We start from the raw sequence: 22944 nt of genomic DNA, 5'->3' as shown, positions 1-22944 counted from the left end.
GAATGAAGCGTGGCTTTCTTTCGGGGTTTGTCCAAAAGCCATTACTTCCTTTTATATATTACTTTTGGAAATGACTTGACTGTTGTAAGTCAGACCAACGAGATTCTTAAGATTGTCTCCTCACTTACTGGTTGTGCCATCTTGGGCCGTTTATGTAACCAGTTTGGGCAAATTTCCTAACGTGTCAAGTGGAGTTAATGGTACCTAAGTTATTAGATTGTTATGAGGATTAAAGGGGCTTAAAGAATCTCTGTAGATATGTTTAGGACAAGGCCTCATACATATTAGTGCTCAATAAGTAACAATTATATCTGTGAGTGTTATGAAATACTATTTGGGTGCATATAACCAACCCCTGGTTTCCAGAGGGCACTCCATGAAGAACTTATGTCGTTTCTGTCTCACCTGTAGAAGGATGGATAGTTGCCCAGTCTGATTCAGAACAGCACCTGCATGCACTCAAAAAAACATCCAGAATCCTGTGGTCCTGAATCTCACTAAATCCTAAGCCAAACTGACTGATTTTCATTCCCAAAGACTACTACTACAACTCTCTCATTCTATCAGACCTGGTATTGTCATGCTTCCAGTCACTGGAAAAAAAGTTAGAAGTCAATTTTTTTTTTTTTTTTTACTTTTGTCTTTTACCTTTATCTCATGTACACAACCTGTCAGTGAGTCTTGTCATTTCCTACTTAAAATATCTCTCTCAGATTTGAGGTTTTGTCTCCACATTCGCAGCCCTAGTGCAAGCTCTTAGCACCTCTTGACTAGATTAGAGTCAAAATCTCTTGGATCATCTCCCTAACAGAAGGTACTTTTCCTATAATGCAGGCTGCATACCACCTCCAGAAAGATCTTCTGAAAATACTGGTTTGTTATATGCCTTCTTTAGCAATCTATAATAGTTCTGTGATAATAAATGCAGCCCTCAACATCCCTTGCCTCAACTTGTTTTTTAGTAGAAATCAGAACCAAACCTAAACATAACTGTATATAATATTCCTCTTCTACACACACCCTCTGCCATAGCTGTGTATTTCTGTTGACAGTCCCTTGAGGATGTCATGTTTCCCTCATGCCTACTATTTTGTTCATCCCCTTCCCTTGAATGCACGTATCTTAAATTCTAATCATACCCTAAGAGCCAAGTTAGGTTACTTGTCTTCCTTGAAATTTTTTTTGACACTAATATATCTTGATTCGGAATAGCTTCTGTACTTATATTCCACATCCAAAGGAAAAATTCAAATGCTCTCCATTAGTTTCACACTGCAGGCTAACATTGTTTGCAATGTTAACTATAGTCCGCTCCTGTTGCTTGTCCATATCACACATTTTTTCCTAATCACCTGAAGTTCTTGACAAAGTACTGAGTATAGAGAAGTCTTCAGTAAGATCACTTTAATCTTTGATATGCTCTTCTTACAGTAGAATATTAAATTTCAAACATATGTCCTATTTAAGTTTTGTTTTATAATATCATCCTGTAATACTCAAATCTCCATCAGATATGCAAGTAAGCTTAAACAAACACTTAAGAATCCATTTTCACACCCATATTTCAGTTCATACTTGTGGCTTCTTGATGTACTTTTTGGCCATCTTGTAGACATAAAATTAGGCTCTTAGAATGAAATTTTCTTTTCATTTGTAAATCTAGCCACTTCAAAATTAAAAATACAAAAAGCTTAGGAAAAGTCAATGGAAAACTGCCTTCTGATATTTAGGCAACCAGTCTCTGTGTTTCATATTTCAATTCTCTGTGACAAGCAAAATATTCGCCTCAGTTATCTTTTCTGTCTTGATTACTAACATCCTTAATATCCCACTGCTTATGCCTGTTCATTTCTTCTGAAAGTGTGTTTTCTTGACCTTCTTTGTAGAACATGTTGTGAATCATTGTTGGTCAAGGTAAGCTGTCACTGGTCAGGCAGGACTAACAAGGTTGGGAAGTCGAGACATTTTGTTTAGGCTTGAAAAAAGAACACCTATTTCATAGAAATGATTTACTAACTTTTGCTATGATCTAGAGATAGTATTATTTATTAAGATACTAAATTCCTATAGGTGTGATTTACTAACTTTTGCTATGATCTAGAGATAGTATTATTTATTAAGATACTAAATTCCTAGCAATAATATTTAAAAGTTTCCAATGCCATGGAAACATTTCTGCTTCAGTAAATGCCAGTCTTAGGAAGTACCCCAAAACTGTGAAATATTAGGGGCCAGTGCAATTAAATTATTACTGACTGTAGTCACCCTGTTATGCTATCAAATGTAGGTTTTATTCATTCTTTCAAACTATAACAGGTAAACCAATAAATATGTGCCTCCAAATCAGGCCTTCAAATTTTTCTTTAGAAGAGTAGTTTATTTCTCTTCTTATTTTCCTCTAAATTCCTATGAACACTTATTTTCTAATTTTCCTCCTTTTGACTTCTTAGATTTCATTTTCTTCTCTGACCAGCAAAGCCACTCTTTCCTCAACTCCACCCATAACTATATGCCGGCACACATGCACACAGACATCCACACACTATCTTTTTCTTTTTATCTTGAGACAGCTTTTTCTAATAAACATAGATCTGGCTCTAAATTAGGTGCTACTGGAAGTTGTCATAAACTCTGAAATTATTTCCAAGTGTTTAATTCACTTCCAGGAAAAGCTGGTTTCTATTATATGACTTTGCTACATATGGCACTGAATCTCTTAACATGAATGGGAATTTCTGGCTGTATATTTAAAAATGAGCTAAGGATTTCTATGCCTTAGCTTGAAAAAAATACAAAGATAACTGAACAAAATGTTTTTTTTTTTAATTTTAATTGGTAAACAATCCCTTTTCTCTGGTGCGCTATTAGTTATTTTACTCAAGCGACAGCATCTTCAATGCTTTAGTTTATTTCTATTCTTGATGAGAATCTCTGTGTTTAGGATTTTGCTGATTCGGGATACAGGTTATCTTTAAAACAATTGTCAGTCTTCAGCATCTCATTTACACTGAGAAGGACTCAGCTGTGTCTTTTACTTATATTCTTGTCCATGAAATATGGTAACAAGTTTAAGCAGCTTTTTATTGTTGATGATATTTACTTATTTATTTTTTTATTTTTAATTTTTGTGGTTACTTAGTAGGTATATACATTTATGAGGCACAGGAGATGTTTTGATACAGGAATGCAATGTGAAATAAGCACATCATGGAGAATGGGGTATCCATCCTTTCAAGCATTTATCCTTTGAGTTACAAACAATCCAATTATCCTCTTTAAGTTGTTTTAAAATGTGCAATTAAATTATTACTGACTGTAGTCACCCTGTTATGCTATCAAATGTAGGTTTTATTCATTCTTTCAAACTATAAAAATCTTTTTATTGAAGGAAAGTGTACATACAGAAAAGCATTTATATCCAAACGGCAGAGCTTGATGAATTTTCCCCAAATGAATATTCTATAAGCAGTACCTGATCAGGAAACAAAATATTATCAGTATCTTAAAGAAAAAAAAATTGTAGCTTTTGAATCCTATTGTATAATTTTGTTGATTTTTGCTTTTTAAAATAGACTTTATGATTTAGAGCAATTTTAAGTTCACAGCAAAAATGATGTTTGCTTTTACACTTTATAGGTAGTCCTGAAAACGATATGTATTTTTCACACTGGCTTTCACATTGTGTATTTTTTCCTCAAGTATACCTCCAAGAAATATGATGCATAAACTAAACCTGTCATACAAATTTGACTCACAACTTGTAAAATGATCCGTACTCCTAACATGATGCCCTCAGTTTTAACACTCTTGGCTACAAGCAATGTCATAATGTTGATGGCTATGCAAATGTATTTATTAGCTGCCAGATTCTAGTCTTAATACAAGCATAAGGTATTACTGCATATTAGCAAGTATAGTCTTCTTGGTTAGGAGAATTTTCTTGCATTGTGTGACTCTGTTTAACAGATGATATTACGACTGCCTAGACAAAACTCAGGGATCTGGACCACAGTGGCAATCAAACCGGGAAATCCCATACTAGCTTTATTTGACTCTGTAAAGGCCAGAATTTCATGGGATTGATTGTCAGTACCTATGCTCTGAAACTCCCAAACCCCGATATATAGAACTGTCCCTTCACACACACTCTGGTAAGCTCATCTATTGCTTGATTCTATCTGAGTCTTCGATTCTTTCCTTTCATCTAGGAAACTAGTCTAAATGCTCCCAAATCATCATTAAATTAATTTTATTTTTGCCATCCTTTCTTACATTAGTAACCCTCAAATAACTATACAGAGAGCTTAGTCGTCCGTTACCGTATCAGTTGCAAATTGTTGGAAACACATGGTTGGAGGCGCGGAGGAGGCTGAGGCCTCTGACTGTGCATCTGTAGTCAGTGTTGGCATGAGACTCAGTATGTCCTGCCCCTGTGGCCTTCAGAGTCACGTGTTTAGCTTTACACTGTAATCAAGAGTAATATTTCAACACTTTCTTGCTGTAAACACACATAGATTTTTAACTTGGATCTGTTTTTTGTAGAGAGTTCTTAGAGTCTGTTTTCTCAGTTTTAAGAAAGTTGCCCAAGATTAAAGAGTAAAAACTCTTTCTCTGTGACGTCCATAGTGCAGCAGAATCTTAAGATCCATAGTCTTTCTTCGGTTTCAGTGCAGTTTTCATAGTACTGGGTTTATTAGTTTCCTAAGGCTGCTGTAACAAAATGCCATGAAATAGGTGCCTAAAACAACAAGAATGTATTCACTCATAGCTCTGGAGGCTGGAATTCCAAATGTCAGCAGGTTATCCTCCCTCTGAAGGCTTTCTGGAAGAATCCTTTTCTGCTTCTTCCTAGCTTCTGGTGGTTTCCAGCAATCCTTGGAATTCTTTGTCTTACAGTGCATCACTCAGATCTTGACCTATGTTATCAGATGGCCTTCTCCTCTCTGTGCCATTGTCTCTCTTTCCAGATTCTCCTCTTCTTACAAGGACACCAGTCATTGGATTAGGGTCCAGCTAAACCAACATATTAATTTACATACATCTAGAAAGGCCCTATTTCCAATTAAGTTCACATTCAAAGGTCCCAGAAGTTAGGACTTCAGCATATCCTTTGGGGGGAATTGATCCATCCCAACACTTGATAATCTATTAACTCTAAATCCAAACATCCATGGCCATGGCATACTCTAAGAAAGTTCATTACTAAGTCCAATATATTAATAATACATTTTAAATCAGTCACTGATTTTATTTTGAGGAAACTATGCATTTTAATTTGCTCTGAGTATCAGTTTATTTAGTTCTATTGTGCATTTAACTGCTTCTCTATCTTCAGTACTTCTTGACTCTTGACAAAGACCAGTAGTGCCTAATATGATTAAATCACTTTTTTATAGAGAAGTTTATATGCCCCTGAGAAGCAGAGCTGCTAATTATGGATGAACGTGTTAAGATACTTTTATTTCATGTAATGTAACCTAATGTGCATTAATTATAGTACAAGTCACCTTCACTCCAATGCAGGGAGCTAGCATGACGACAGTTTTAGATTCTAGGATGGCAGAAATACCTCTTTGATACTATTCTGTTACTAAAAATGAATCAACACTCATTAGACTCCTATGCTTAGTTGATAATTAACTGCTCGCAAAGGTATGTATGTTATGGAAATTAATGCAGCCAAGGCTTAAATGGGGTAGCTTTTGATTCAAAATGAAAAAATAATGTGGCTCTTTCTTGTTTTGAACATGACATGTTGTCTTATTGAAATGTATTTTTTTTTCTAAAGTATGAATAGTTCATATGAAATTTATGCATAGTACAGAAGGGAGAAATCTCTAGATGCCTTCAAGCAAGTATTATTTTACCAAATCTGTGTAATTCTTTAAAAAACTAACACTTCAGTGTTAAAACATCACTATTTAAAACACCATGTTATAACTCCTTCATGTAAACTTATGACCAGGTTAATAAAAATATTAGTTTTGGATCATACATATTAAAAAATAAATAAGACACTGTATGATTATATACTAACTTAATGTTGAGCTGATAAATACAATATACAGATAAATTTTTATAATCATAATCATCTTCTTTTATTTATATCCTGCTCCTACTGAGATGAATCTCTGGTTACATTTACATATTGAATTACAAAGTTAAAACTAATGATGGGATCAATTATGCCCCATACTGAGCTGTGCACTTTGGAATGACTTTGAGAAAACAGGAGGGTCAAAAAAAAAAAAAAAAAAAAAAGCGTACACAGGCACAGTGGTTTCAAGATTATGCTAACGGATAAGCAAAGGAAGAACTGTAATGGACAATAATTTGTGTTTGTCAAAGAAATCAGGCTTCTTTGGTGCAAAACCTGAAGTACATTTTTAATATAAACATTTCTGAAAATTACAAGATGTATAGAATAGGTCACAGAAGCTGCTGAATGGTTTATTTAGGGTACATATATAAGGACAAATGTATTATGAATTATTGTATGACTGTTTATTTGTTCTTATAATTTCTTTATTGTACTTTTAATGTGTTTGCAATATCTCGATTGAAATATAGTTTCCTCCATGTTAGGCATTGTCATGTAGAATTTGACACTATCCCCCTTTCTCTTTTTCTAGCTGCATAATAAATGTGCTTCTCATCTAAAACCTGAATGTGACTGTGGACCTTTGAAGGACCATATTTTACCACCCACAACAATCTGTCCAGTGGTACTGGTGAGTTTTTCCTTATCATTCTGCTATAACTCAGGGTTGCTGTGACTAATCAGTATCGTATACCATTAAAAGCTTCTAGAGATAATTTTTCATCAATCAAGGTAGAAGTATATAGATCTAAAATACATCATTCCTCTGGAACAGCACACCTTTGCCCACTATATTTCCTTTTTCTTTCATGTCACAATAAACTTTTTAGAACGGTATGCTTGAACTGAAGCTTACTTAGGTTTTATCACTTAGTCATGCTGTACTTACCAGGAATTGTAAAGGCAGAACACTTCAACATTTTATATATTTTAGAGATCTAGCTTCCCAGAATAATGAAATTATTCTTATGGGCAAATTTGCTGGGGACCACATTGTATGTCTGCAACGTTGAGGGCTCTCATCTAGGTTAGAGGCTACCTAAAGTGATGATACAACCATGAAGAAAGTTATGCACTGCTATTGCTGTTTTTTAAAAAATTTGTATTGAACAATAAATTTAACTACCTGCAAAATAATTACTTAATTCAATAAATATAAAAGTGAAAATGCATGAGTAAAGTAACTCTGAAAAGAACGAACCTTGGTAGGAAGAGAAGCAGATACTCAAACAACATTCATATTCAAAATCCAAATTGCCTCGAAAGTTAAACAGTTATTTTAAAAAACAAACTATTTTATATCCATGATGCACTTCTCATTTTGAAAAACAATATGGAAATTAAATGGCTTGAACTTCCATTTGTTATAATAAAATTATAACAACTAAGAAATCTTAGAAAAATACTTTTCTAAAGGTCAACCTAGAAATTAATCATATTACTCATTTTGTACCACTTGTGATTCATTTTGTAATTATCTGTAAAATACTGGTTGTATTTTAAATGCCTTTATTTAAAAAAATTATTAAAAACTCTTCATTTTCTCAAACTACAAAAATAGAGGAAAAGAAAATACCTCAATATTGCTAAGTATAGCAATAACTAATTCTAAATTTCCTTTCTTCATGTAAGGTTTATTAGACATCCTATGGTAAATAAGATTAATTAAATATAATGAGAGCCATATAAAAATATTTTACATTTTAGTTTAATTTAGTGTTGTTTTTATTCATTTAAGTATTGTCTTGAAGACTTCTAGATTTTTGTATTATTTATATTCTTATTTTGAAATACAGCAATTTTATTGGTTTAGATCATTTTTGATCTCAGATGTTAACTCTAAGATGAGATCTGCAATTCCTTCCTACTATCCATCTGCCTGTGCAAAAGACCCCACTCAGTTCATTGAGTCTGGGGACTGCCTCCTTGACGTGCTTATGTCAACCCCTAGTTATATAAATTCAAACATAAAGTGTATTCTTTTTGTTATGCTATCACTTCTTTGTTTGAGAGAATCAAATGTAAAGAGCATGTGTATGTGAATTTTCTTGTCTTTGAACAATCTTGCAAAATCTTTCATTGCTACTTTTAGACATTTTTTATTCTGAAGATTTATCTCCAATGATTAAATATCCCCACAGTTTTAATACTGATTTGTATCTCATCGTTTGCTGTTTACCATTTTTGTTGTACTATCTACTCTGAAGTGTGTGATGACTGTTGAGCATTCATCCTTCCAAAATGTCTACCTTTCATTGACTTCTATTATATCTCACTCCTGGTCCTTTCTCTGTTTCTCTGGATACTTGCTTCCAGTATCTTTCCTGGGTTCACAATGTCGACATGCCCATGTTGGTGCATCCCTGGATTCTACCCTCCTATGTCATGGCGTTCCTCTCTTAGTATTCTTCTCGATGAGATCTTGTTTATTGAGTTGATTGCATTCCCATGTTAATTTATATTCAGCTCATCCTCCTAAATTCCAAACCTAGAACTGCCACCTGCAGGACCAATATTATTTTAAGTGCAACATGCCCAGTGTATTATTATTACTGAAATAATTATACCTCTTTTCATTGAACATGTATACTATCCCAGGGACTATGCTAAAATATTATTTAATTTTTCAGTAAATATTCATTGCATGCCTAGTATGTGCCAAACAGTATTATAGGTAGGAAAGAAAACATTAAAAGCAAAGGGAAATCTTTGCTTTTATGGAGGTTACATTCCAGCAGAGGTAATGTAGACAATAAACAATAAAAATAAATAAATTATTTAGTACCTGGTTGTACTAAAATATATAAATAGAGTAGAATGTTGATTCCTGAAGATATGAAGAGGGGAGGACTGGGGGGGATGATGGTCAAAGAGTACAAAATTGCAGTTATGTAAGATGAATAAGTGTAGAAATCCAACGTACAGTATGATGACTATAGCTAATATTGTATAACATGGCTGGGCACGGTGGCTCATGCCTGTAATCCCCGCATTTTGGGAGGTCAAGGTGGGTGGATCACTTGAGGTCAGGAGTTCAAGGCCAACCTGGCCAACATGGCAAAACCCCTTCTCTACTAAAAATACAAAAAATTAGCCGTGTGTGTTGGCAGGTGCCTGTAATCCCCGCTACTGAGGAGGCTGAGGCAGGTGAATCTCTTGAACTCAGGAGGTGGAGGTTGCAGTGAGCCAAGATTGCACCACTGCACTCCAGCCTGAGTGACAGAGTGAGATTCTGTCTCAAAAAAAAGTATATATATCTATATCTATATATGTGTATATATATGTGTGTGTGTGTATATATATATACACACACACACACACAAAGGTAACTATATGAGGAGATGGATATGTTAATTTGCTTGACTATAATAATCATTTCACTATGAATATTTACACTATGGAAAACAAAATAACAACAAATTTATTTATAGATCAAATTGGCATTTATTCATGAATTAGGACAGCCTCCTTTCTACAGAGTAGAATGAGAGCTCCCACTAGACCTAGAACAGTGGGTTTTGTAAGGTGGGAACAAGAAACACAACAATACAAAACAAAAGCTGATTGTTTAACATCATGTTATTTCAGGTTACTCTTTGGGTAAAGAGTTAAAGCAGAGGTTACATCCTTATTATACCAAGTCAGGTAGACTTGAATTTCACATTTTCAGAAACAACTGATGTTTTTGGGGATCAGTTTGCTTCCTTAAAATTTCAGCTTGATTATGTGACACTTTAGTACAAGTTGTTTGTACTAAAGTTTGGTTTACATTTTGGTTTGGTCCGGTCTGTTGGGACCTCCTGTAGGAGCTCAGTCCAAAATAATGGCCTTTGATAATTTTTATTTAACAATATCAAAACATTAATTATACAGTAATTATATGCCTTAAATACATACAATAAATAAGTACTGGTTTTGTTTAAATTGTTAAGGGAAAAATTAAAGAAGAGAAAGAAGAAATGTTGGTTCGCAGTGATAAAAGAGGCAGTCAAGATATTCACTGACAAAATAGTTGAGTAGAGTTGAGTGATTTGAGGGAGTCACCCCTGTAGCTATCTGGGTACATAACTTCACTGACAGATTCTGAGGCAGTAGACACTTGACAGATCTCAAAGGCATTGGGGGGTTTAGTGGCTAGCCTTGAGTGTATAGGAGGAAAAATAGGAGTTCGAAGTTATCATAAGATTTTTATATTGAGTGGGACAATTTAGGCCATTGTAAAATCTTTAGCCTTTACTCTGAATAAAATAGGAAGCCATTAGAGGACTCTGACCAGAACCAGAAATTATCTGACTTATATTTTAAAAGGAACAATCTGTGCTGTGTTGAGGGGGCAACAATGGCAAAAAGATATAACACTTCTGTTTTCTCAAAGAAATAGAAAGCTGGGTCATTAGCTACAGTGAGGATGGTGCAAGATGTATAAGAAGCCTGTGGGAACAAAATGGATCAAAGAAACTGTGATTTTCAAGGAGAAAAGAGCAGCTACCTCTGGTTAGTAATCATCCATTTAGTACACAATTTCAGTCAGCTTAGATGAGTATATTTCTCTACTCATATTCATTCACATTTATCTAGTTACATTCCAACTTTATGAATGGAATAGGCATAGCCCAGTCTTCATGTGACTGTGTCTTTTGGTGAATGTGATATACAGAGAGGGCAGCCAGAGAGTTGAGAATATACGCAAAGGAGTAATTGTAAGGCTTAACCATGGAATTTAAGCTGGAAATAAAGGAAGTAAGGACATTAACTATGAGGTACAGTAATAGCTTTTAGGAATAGTACATTGTAAATTACAGTGAAGTAAAAGGTTGTTGGAATCAAGGTTAATGGTGTCAGATTGAGAGTGAGTGAGGTAGGAATTGAGATTATGAAGGGGTATATTTATAAGTAACACAATATATGAATTCATTTTGTTTCCACAGTGACAACATAAGATAAACATTATAATTGTTTCCATTTTACGTATGAGGAAACTGAGAAACAAAGAGGTTAAGTAAATTTCCCAGTGTCCCATGAGTAGTACTTGGCAATTTAGAAGTGGAGCCCGAGTGGTTATCACTCCAGAGCTGTGCTCCGAGATTTTCATTGCCACCCTTTCTCCAAATCCCAATAGAGAGATTTTATCTGTAATATCTCAGCTACTGGACCCTTCACACCCCACCTTTCCCAAACTAGAAACCTAAGCAGCATTTTTGATTTCTCATCTGGAATATCAGATTACTCAATTCTGTTTTAATGTTCTTAATCCTGCCTCTTTACTTCAGCCCAACTATGACTGTCTTGTATACCAGCCTTACAAATTTTCTTATAGGATTGTCCCAGTAGCATCCTTGTGAACTAACTCCTTTCTGTACACCCCAACCTGCTTCCTGGGTCAACTTTCAAAGAATGCAAATATCATAAGTCTCTCTCACTCATAAAATAGTTTTGGTGATTCCCTATTTGAATCTCAAATGCTCTAAAATGGTAAACAAGGCTCTTTAACTGGATCAACCTACTCATTCTCTCCTATAGTACCTTATCCACTGGAAATCAAGGATAATTGAACTACTTGTAATTCTTTAAGTACACCTGTTCTCTCAAGCCTTTGGGGTCTCGTATGTGTTAATAAATCAATCTAAATCACTTCGCTGTAAAATTTTGCCCACCTCGCTAAGTAAGAATTAAAAGGTTACTTTCTTGTCATGGAATAAAAATATTGACAATTGTACACATTAACTATTTAAATGATCATACTTCAAACAAAGTAATGAAACTGTTCTGCCCACAAAATTGCTTAATCTTCTCCAGCTGATAGGCTCTGAGCCTTTTCAGCCTGTGAACCTTCAGTAACTTTCCAGGAATAATTTCACACTTCATGACCTGTAGCCCTTCATTTAAAGCAAATCATTAGTCCTGACATATAACATGTTGTTTTGTTTTTTATTTTTTAATACCAGTTTCCTCTTTAAGAAATTGTATGCCACAGTTTCTTGTGCTAATCTTCTGTAAGAGGAGCAGGTGAGGTTCAGACTCAGTTAATACAAAGTGAATATTGATTGATATTATCTCTATCACATTATAGAAAATATTAAAGAACTTAAGATGCCTAGTTTTATTTTTTTCCTTAGTCTTTGACTCTGTAGTTAGGAATTGGTTATTGAATGACTTCTATAAATATAGCGTGGGTCCTTAATTTCTGGTTGAAGCTCACATAGCCTTGTAACTTAATGACATATCACAAGGTCAAGATCCGTACCCAATGTCTTCTTATATTTTTGAACACCTTCTCCAGCGTCATTAAAAAAAAAAAAATTGTACCACCCTTCTCAGCCATTCCATCCCTCCCCCAATAGTTGTTTTAAGCTGTAGGTTAATGATTCAGTAGATATATGCTCACCATTTCCAGAGGTTAGCAAGGTAAGCATCTCCTCTGCACTGATGAAATGCTTTTTATAAGCATGCACTACAAATGGCTTCCACAAATAATTGGCCTTGATAATGGCTATTGCCATAAAAATGGGTTAAAATCAAGTAGTCTGAAGTTAAAATCATTATCAGATGATTTTTTCATTCAAATAAAAATTAAACAATGATTCCCTACATCATATATAATTAGTTTTCTGAGGTTGCAATTGGCATCCAGTAGCTTTTGAAAGTACTATCAAAAACCTGTATTACTTAAAATTTATTTATTGTGGGATTTAGTCAAGATTTTTCCATGACTGTGTTTAGGTACGTAGAATGCTTTTTTTTTTTTTTTTTTTTTTTTTTTTTTTTTTTTTTAAATGTTCTGGTAGCAATTATAGCTATAGTTCATTTGCTGCCATATTGGAGACAGATCAGGAACTGTTTACAAAGACAGATTTCCTTAAATCCTCCCCTTATTGTACTTCCAAACAAATGTAGGATGAATCCCAACTCATCGAGACTCATAAGCGGCTTAATTTCTATAAAAGGCCATTAACCCTTCCCAGTTGATTGTCAAAACAGATGTTCCGCCTTTAATAGAATATATTTCAAAACTGCACTCTTGGTTCTTGCTACAGATAACACACTGAAATCTTAGCTGTCCAATCCAAAACAAAGTGACATTGCAAATAAATTTTAATAATCTCATATGGAATATGGCCTAATGAGACCATATGCAAGCCACTCACTCTTCTATGTTCTAATTTGCCCCTAACTCAAGACAGATGTAGTCTTTGTTGTTTTAGCCCTTCGCAGTTTTGCTTAAATTAAATTGGGCTTCAACAATTATGTCATCAGCCTGCAATGAAAGGGATTTTTAAAAATTTTTTAAAAATCATATAAAACTCCCTATTTTAACAAAAAAAGATACGTTGGAAAATCCTTCATTACCTGACAAAAGTTCTTCTCAGTTCTGTTTATCACGGTGTTATCTCTTAGACTTCATGTGTCATTACCATCATGTTTCATTTTTTTGTATTTAAGAAGCTTACAGTTAAATTTATACCAACATTGAACTATGATGTTGGAGTATATGTTATTTATTTGTATGTTTTATTATATAACTTTATTACTATTCTATTCATAAATTTCTCTTCTGTTTCTCTATACTGGCTTAAGTTCATACTTTTAAAATTATTTTGGGTAGTACATAATTTTGTGAAGTCACAGAAATCAATGAAATAGGCCTATAGAATCCCTTTGATTTTAGAGTAATCTCATAGAGTAAGCTACAAATCTGATCAATTTCTCTAGAATTATATTTTAGTTTTATATTCATTCTAAGTTTTATATCTTTTTTATAAGGTAAAGTGGCTCTATAAGAGTGCACATGTTTATGTAATTATTTTTCAGTTTTGAAGGGGCCTTTGTTTAATTAATTCTGCCACTATCAACAAAAGAAGACTTGAGATATCTCATGACAAAATCACATTTTAAACTTTGAAGAGTAAACTCGAGCAAATTATCACAAAAATCATTTCTGTTGTATTTACCTCCATGATTTAATTTTGTTTTCTGTGTGTACATATTTTGTGTTATAATTTAAAAACAATGTTCTTATTTTAATTTAACTTTTAGGTTCAGGGGCACATGTACAGGTTTATTATATAGGTAAACTTGTGTCATGGGGGTTTGTTGTACAGATTATTTCATCACCCAGGTACTAAGCCTACCACGCATTAGTTATTTTTCCTCATCCTTTTACCCCAACCCTAAGCCCTCCATCATTGTTGCCCTCTATCTGTCCATGTGTTCTCATCATCGAGCTCTCACTTGTAAGTGAGAACATGTGGTATTTGGTTTTCTGTTCCTACATTAGTTTCCTAAGGAAAATGGCCTCTAGCTCCATCCATGTTCTTGCCAATAACACAATCGATCTTGAAGAGCAAGGTTCTTAATTCTCTAACAAAGGGGTTAATTACTTAGCCATTTTTCCATATCAATAACAATATTTTAGTGTCGATAAATTGGAATCATGAATGACATAGTTTTAATATGCTGATTATTTAAAGTTGAAGCTGTATGATATATATAAACCATTGTTTTATATGACTTGTGGTTTTTATTTCTTAAAGGTACCTTAAAGATCATTGCATTATTTTATATACATCTGCAGTGCCAGCTTCCTACTGTTTATACTTCTTCTATTTCCTCTTTCCTTCCTTCCTTCTTTCTTTTCTTCCTTTTTCTTCCAATTAATTTTTACTAAAGTCACTGGAGCTAAACATCCACATAAGAGCAGTTCTCTTCTCTCCTGAAATTCAGAGTAAACTAGATGAAGCATCCAAAGAGATTAAATATTATGATGTGATAAATATTCACTTATAGGAGCTCTAGAGGTGGGAATCTTAATGCATCCTAAGGGTAAACAGTAAATGTCTGAGTATAAATAAGTATTTTGAAGCAAACTGTAATGTGACATTTACATAAATAGTCTCAGTGACAAGAGAATACACAGTGTGATCATGAAACTCCAAAATATTTTTTAAAGGTTATGTGTAAGGGTGAGGCTGGAGAGGGAGGTCCAAGATAATGGCTTCCTGGCCTGTCTTGTCAAGGAGATTGGCTTTATCCAATATAAATATGAGCTTAAATGATTAACTTTGTGTTGTAGAAAGACAACTTTGCTAGCAATGTGGTGTAAACTAAATGTAAAGCAGGGAGCAGAAGAGATATGAGAGTATCAGTGGGAGATTGCAATGTGAATAGTCAAGATACACCAACAGAGGAAGAAAATTAGGTAACCAGGAGAGAAAACTGTAGCAGAGAGTAGAATATTAGGATTTGATGTGATTTCAAAATAGATTATTTTCAGATGATGGTAAGATCCAATATGCAGTCATGAATCTGAGTGACTCCACTGATGTGCAGGGGATGTTCATTAGATGTTAGAAAGTAAGGGAACTCTGAGAATGGCTTATTGGTTGTTATCCTTAAAACCACCCAGGATAGTTGCAGAGTCTTAAAAATAGTTTTTACTTGACAGTAAAGAATAAAGGTAGAGAGAAGAACTATTAGATTTCATGAACCTCGAATGTAAAGAGAATCTACTTTGGAGCTGGACAAGTGGTAATTTTGATGCAAGGCCAAAATATTGCCCTTAAACACAGAATAAGGGTAGGGAGGAGAACTATTAGATTTCATGAACCTCAAATGTAAAGAAAATCTACTTTGGAGCTGGACAAGTGGTAATTTTGATGGAAGGCCAAGATATTGCCCTTAAAACTATGACACTTGAAAGGATTGGGAGAGTGAGCTGCCTCTTTTCAGAAGTGTTATTAGCAAAAGTGGCAATCATTTGGAGAGGAAAGAATAATTTGTTTTATTGCACAATGGTTCCAGAGAGTCCAGTGAAAAGTTTTAGAAAAGAGGAGAAGTGTGGAAGATTGATGAGAGAGAGAGAGAGAGAAGGGAAGGGAGGAAGGAAGAAAAGAAGGGAGGAAGGAAGGCAGGCAGGCAGGCAGGAAGGAAGGAAGAGGGGAGGGGAGGGGAGGGAAGGAAGGAGGGAAGGAAGGAAGGAAAGAAGGAAGGAAGGAAGGAGGGAGGGAGGGAGGGAGGGAGGGAAGGAAGGAAGGAAGGAAGGAAGGAAGGAAGGAAGGAAGGAAGGAGAAAAGAAAGAAGAGAAGGAAAGAAAAGAAAGAAAGAAGAGAAAGAAAGAAGAGAGAATAATGATAGCCAGAAAGTGTAGAAGACTAGAGTCCAGAGTTCTAACATGAACTCCTAATCTGTGGGCAGGTCATTTCCATCCAATAGTTTCAGAATGGTGACAAATGACTTGTGTATGAAATATAAAAAGAATTTATATAAATCAATAATAAGCAAACAATTCAATTGAAAAGGGAAGGGACCTAAACAGGCATTTGAACTAAGTCTATTTATAAACCACCTATAAACATATGAATATGTATTCACCATTATTATTTATCAAGAAAATTGATATTAAATATCAGGAGATAACACTAGACACTGAAGAGAATGATACAAGCACATTAAAGAGCCTAAGCTTTGTTAAGATGGAGCCAAATTGTTCATCCATTGCAAGTGAGAGAGTAAATTGGTTCAATCACCTTAGAACTATGGCAGTATACCATTTGTATTTTAATCCTGGGATTTTCACTAGTTTTGTGATACGAAGCAAGCTATTAACATTTTGTCCCTCTGCATTCCATTTGTAAATAAAATTAAATGAGTTAATTCATGAAAATTGCTAACAACTATGCTGGTGGTGAGTGCTAGGGTATCATCTAATATTGCTATTATAAGTGTTATGCTATAATTTGAAAAGTGAATTTTAACATTTTATTATACCATAACTATGTACTCAAACAAAATTTTAAAATAATAAAGAAAAAGAATTTAAAAACTTCAAAACCTGTGATATAGCTATATAAGAAGAATCACAATTAGTATATAAATAGAAACACTATTAAAATTACCTTCCTGGTTTTTAGATTTTTTTTCACCTTTTTAAAGTTAACCTGAATATACCATGTGGCATTCTATTTTAACATTTAATCTGATATCATTAAATGTTTATGTATTTCCATATACTGTGGGACATCACTATTAATGCTTGCATAATCTCATTAAGTAAAGATGTCATATTTTAGTTGAAACTGTTTTTGTCTAGCATCTTTTCAATTCCTCATTGTGTGATTATAAGTAACATGATAGTGAACATCTTTATGAAGAATAGTTTCTTCTGGCTGTTCTCTACTCAAAAGTGCAAAGGATCATTTTTCCCACACTGTGTTATTTTGTCCTACAAATAATTCAGCTTTTACAGTTGTTTAATTCTTTCTGTACTATAAAACCATTCCTAATGAAAAAAATAATGATTAAATATTTCCTAAAACAGAAAATTTGTCTTAGAATGGAAACTTATTTACAATTTTAAAATCATTTTTAGATGATTATTCATCTCACTTATTATTAACTATATTATTACTATCCATTAGCAGGAAATGATAGGATGTGAAACAATGAATATGTGCAACACTATATCCCTTTAGACCAGTTATGGTGTGTTCTTCCTGGAATACATTCTCTTGTCATAATATCTGATGAACCTTTAAGAATAGAGTTAATACAATGAGAACACATGGACACAGGAAAGGGAACATCACACCCCAGGGCCTGTCAAGGGGTTGGGGGTTAGGAGAGGGAGAACATTAGGACAAATACCTAATGTATGTGGGGCTTGAAACCTAGATGATGGGTTGATAGGTGCAGCAAACCACCATGGCACATGTATACCTGTGTAACAAACCTGCACATTCTGCACATGTATCCCAGAACTTTAAAGTAAAATTAAAAAAAGCAAGAATAGAGTTAACAAAAATAGCATCAAAATAAATTAGGAAGCTTGTTAGTTCACAGAAAGGACAACAAAACTGTTTGAAAATGTATATTTTAAAATATTATTTAGTTTTCAAATGAATTAATCCTGTTTTACTCTTGTAAACATAATTTTTAAAATTATAAATATTTATTAAAAGTATAAATATAAAATTATACATTTTATTATTTATCAGTACATAATATTTGTACATATTTATGGGGTACATGTAATATTTTGTAACATGAATAAAATGTGTAAAGATCCGGTCAGAGTCTTTAGGGTATACATCACCTTGAGTATTTTATTATTTCTTTATATTGGGAAGTTCTCTCTTCCAGCTATTTTGAAACATACAATATGTGAAACTATTGTCATCCTACTCTACTATTGAACATTAAAATTTATTTCTTCTATCTAACCACATGTTTGTATCCATTAACCGACCTTTCTTTATCCTCCTACTCCATAAACATGCAAACTCTTCCCATCCTCTGATAACCATCATTCTACTCTCTACCTGCATGGAATTAACTTTTTAACTCTCACATATGAATGAGAACATGTGATATTAATCTTTCTGAGCCTGGCTTATTTCACCTATCATAGTGACCTCCAATTCCATCCGTGTTGCTGAAACTTAAAATGGTTCCAGTTCTACATCTCTTTTTTCTTCACTGTAACTCTGAAAACTTGGCTAAGTTGTGATGTTGCTGAAGGAGCGATCTACGTATCTCTACCTATAACACCCTCAGAAAACCATATGTCATATTAACTTCTCCTCTTCTTCCGATGTTGCTTGCTCTTCCACAATTTTAAGAATTCTACTAAATTATGCATTGTAAATATGGTGATTAAGTCTTAAATAGCATAGAGTATGTTAAATCTTTCCTTAGAGCATGTGTTTAACTAAGTCATTATTTCTCAGCAATGTCAGAAAGTTTGTTAGGAAGTAGAAGTATGGTATATGTGTCTTTCTCACAGCTCCAGTAGTATGGAAACTTTCTGTATATTTTTTCATCTGACTTAATTCTAATCAGCAAGAGTTGATAATGACAATCCCAGTGCTACATATCAGCTAATTCAAGGAGGGTGGGAGATACTCAAATCCTCTGTGATTCTGAAATTTGAAAATTGAATTCTCTGTAATATTGTTTCTAGGCTAGTTATAAAACTTCCAGAAATGCAGAGTCTAGTTGGGAGGTGTGAACATATAACTAAGGATGTATCATACTGCACTGAGCTTCAGCTTTTATTTCACATCATTATGGCTGTTTCACCCTTCTTTTAAATTTACCTCTTTAACCTTTAAGCAAAGTTACTAAAGTCATCTATTTTCTTGAAATCCTATGTCATCTACCGAAGGTTTGTGCCTATGCAACATTCTTTTTTGTTGAAAGAGCAGGGAAAAAGCACATTGTCAGCTCTCAATAAATGTTTCATCAGTGTCATTACTTAATATTCATTTAATTAATATTCATTATAGATCAATTCATAATTGTCATCATAGTAATGATAGGCAAAAAGAAACCTCATTTTTCCATATTTTGGAAATCTAACTCAGACTCAGTTTCATGGTATTATTCATAAAGGATAGCTGCTTTTTATTTATTTAATTTTTTAAATGTGTAGGATTCCATTCTCACTGATTCAAATTCTGGAACATATTAAGAACTAGGGTGCTAATACTATTTATAAAATATGTTTAAATTCGTTCTGGTTTAAAATATTCTACATGTACATATATTTTAAAGAGACATAGCATAAGAAAACTGGAAGGGACCCAGCCTTACTAACTGATGATTTCATCATCTTACCCTTGGGAGGTTAACCAACCATTTATCTGTTACATTGTCTTAGATTGGTTTTGTTGCTTTCTGACAAACTATCTTTACATTGAACTAGTTTATATTATGTAAAATATGTATAATTATAAACAGGGTCTAGTCTAAAAGAAAAAGTTCAAGTGTTACGGACAATTGTTTTTGTTTCTACCTAAGTGCATAAGGTAGGGTTGTATACTTAAAGGGTTTTTTTAAACAGGGATATATGTGTGTATATATATCCTATATATCTACTACATATATAGGATATTTGTGTATATATATCTTATATATACTGTATATATAGGATATGTGTGTGGATATATATCCTATATATATATATATACTGTATATATAGGATGTGTGTATGTATATCTCATATATATACTGTATATATATCCTATATGTATAGCTGTACCCAGGGTAAGCAATAATAATTTTTTTCAAAAAACAAACTTGTGCCACATTGGGTTTGCCATGATTTATGGAAAAGTCAAAACAAAAGCCCGATAAGACATGAATTGGAAGTTCAGCTAAGAAGAAATCTGATGAAAATCTTTCATTTTAATAAATGAACAATTGAGATGTTAATATATTCAGGATGCAATGTCCTATGGATTGACTCTTGACACCCAAGAGTTCACAGTCAAGAAGATTAATTAGGCCATCATGCCTATGATTAATTTAAAATGTCAGTTTTCTTCACTGACCTCAAACCTAGAACAAACAACAAAATTTAAGTATCTAAAAAGCTATTACAGGTAGAAATGTTCTAAAACTTTAAGTTCAGATCATAGGTGTCTATGTAACATCTAGAAGGTACATTGAAATTGCCATGAAATTTATATTCCCCAAATCAAAAATAATAATGAAGTCATAAAAAATCTTTAAAAGTTGTATTTGCATGATTTTGGTTGCTTTTTTGCAGTTTTTGTTTTCTTCACTTTATCTTTAGTTACCATAATAATTTTACTTATTTATAGGATGCAGAATGATATTTTGATGCAAGTATGAAATATGCAGATTAAATCAGAGTAATTAGTATAACCATCATCTAAAACCCTTACCCTTTCTTTGTACTGGAAATATTCATAATTCTCCATTCTAGCTTTTTGAACATATACAATAAATTATTGTTAGCTGTATTCACACTATAGTGATATAGAACATAACTTATTTATTATATCTAGCTGTAATTTTGTAACAGTTAACCAGCTTCTCTCTTTGCTCTTCTCATCCCTAACTTCTCAGACTCTGATAACCACAATTCTAGTCTTTTCTTCCGTGAGCTCAGTTTTTTAGCTCCCATATATAAGTGAGAATGTGATATCGATCTTTCTGTGCTTGACTAATTTAAGTTAACATGATGCCCTTCAGGTTCATCCATGTTGCAAAAAAGAACAACGTCCCATTTCTTTTTATGGTTGAATAGTATTCTATTGTGTATATATAACATAATTATTTTATCCACTTATCTATTGATGGACATTTAGGTTGATATCGCATCTTGGCTATTGTGAATAATGCTATTATAAACATGGGGTAAAGATGTTACTTTGATACACAAGTTTCCTTTCCTTTGGCTAAATACCCAGTAATAGGATTGATGGATTATATGATAGTTCTATTTTTAATTTTTTTGAGGAACCTCCATACTGTTTTTCATAATAATTGTACTAATTAACATTCCTTCCAACAATGTATGAATTCCTTTTTCTCTGCATCCTACCCAGTATTTCTTATTTTTTGTCCTTTTGATAATAGTCATTCTAACTCGTGTGAGATGATATCTTATTGTGGTTTTGATTTGCATTTTCCTGATGATTAGTGATGTTGAACATTTTTTATATACTTTTTGGCCATTTGCATTTCTTCTTTTGAGACATGTCTTTCAGATTCTTCTCCACCTCTTAATGGGATTATTGCTATTATTATTAGTGCTTTTAAGTTGCTTGAGTTCCTTGTATATTCTAGGTAAAAGGCCCTTGTCAGATAAATAGTTTGTAGATATTTTCTCCCCATATACAGATTATCTCTTCACGCTGTGATGGTTTTCTTCTCCGAGCGAAAACTTTTTAAAAGTTTCGTATAGTCTTGTTTGTCCATTTTTCTTTTTGGTATCTGTGCCTTTGTAATCTTATCCATAAAAATCTTTGCTCAGACCAGTGTCCCAAAGAAATCCCCCTCTGCTTTCTTCTAGTAGTTTTATAGTTTTGGGTCTTACATTTAAGTTGTTAATACATTTTGTGTCAATTTTTGGATCTGCTGAAAGATGGGGATCTGGTTTTATTCCTCTGCATATGAATATCCAGTTTTCTCAACACTATTTATTATAGAGGGTGTCTTTTCCCCAGTGTACGTTCTTAGAGCCTATGTCAAAAGTGAGTTGACTGTAAATACACAGATTTATTTCAGGGTGTTCTGTTCTATTTGTCTGTGTGTAAGTTTTTATAGCAATGCCATTGTGTTTTGGTTACTATTGCATTGTGATATACTTGGAAGTCACATAGTGTGATTCCTCCCTTTGTTCAGTATTACTTTGACTACTTGCATTTGTTTGTGGTTCAATATAAATTTTAGGATTTTTTTCCCTATTTATTTGAAGAAAAATGTAATTGCAATTTTTAATAGGGATTACTTTGAATCTATAAAGTGCTTTGGGTTGCATGGTCATTTTGACAATATTAACTTTTCTAATCCATGAGCATGGGATGTCTTTTGATTTCTATGTCCCCTTCAGTTTTTTTCTTCAGTGTTTTGCAGTTTTAATTTTAGAGAGTATTAACCTCCTTGGTTAAGTTTATTCCTAAGTAGTTTATTATTTTATTTAAGCTATTATAAATGGGATTGCCTTCTCCAGTTCTTTTTCAGTTAGCTTGTTTTTGGTAAATAGGAATGGTAATGATTTTTTTGTATGTTAATTTTTATATCCTGCAACTTTATTAAACTTATTTATTAGTCATAGGAGTTTTTGGTGAAGTCTTCAGGTTTTTATATATATATAAATTATCTCATTTACAAGGAGGGATAAGTTGACGACCTCTTTTCCAATTTGGATGCCCTTTATTTCATCCTGTTGACAAATTGCTCTGCCTAGGTCTTCTATTACTATTTTGAATAAGAGTGGTAAAGGTGGGCATACCTGTCCTGTTCCTTCTTGTAGAAAACGCTTTAAGTTTTCTCTATTCTGTATAATGTTAGCTGTAGGTTTGTCATAAATGGCCTTT

General features: G+C 33.4%; 1 protein-coding gene across 19 annotated transcripts in view; it reads left to right on the top strand.

Moving 5' to 3' along the window:
* DGKB (diacylglycerol kinase beta) overlaps nucleotides 1–22944 on the top strand; it is an 832080-nt gene that overhangs the window by 299963 nt on the left and 509173 nt on the right. For all 19 annotated transcript variants that reach the window (XM_030932056.1, XM_030932048.1, XM_030932051.1 and 16 more), the window contains one exon: nucleotides 6633–6731. In XM_030932056.1, the coding sequence (XP_030787916.1) occupies nucleotides 6633–6731 (99 nt within the window). The remainder of the gene's footprint in view (nucleotides 1–6632; nucleotides 6732–22944) is intronic.

The sequence above is a fragment of the Rhinopithecus roxellana genome, chromosome 6 (genome assembly GCF_007565055.1).
Source record: "Rhinopithecus roxellana isolate Shanxi Qingling chromosome 6, ASM756505v1, whole genome shotgun sequence".
NCBI lineage: Eukaryota > Metazoa > Chordata > Mammalia > Primates > Cercopithecidae > Rhinopithecus > Rhinopithecus roxellana.
Note: the sequence above shows the minus strand (reverse complement) of the source record. Positions and strands in the feature narration are given on the sequence as shown.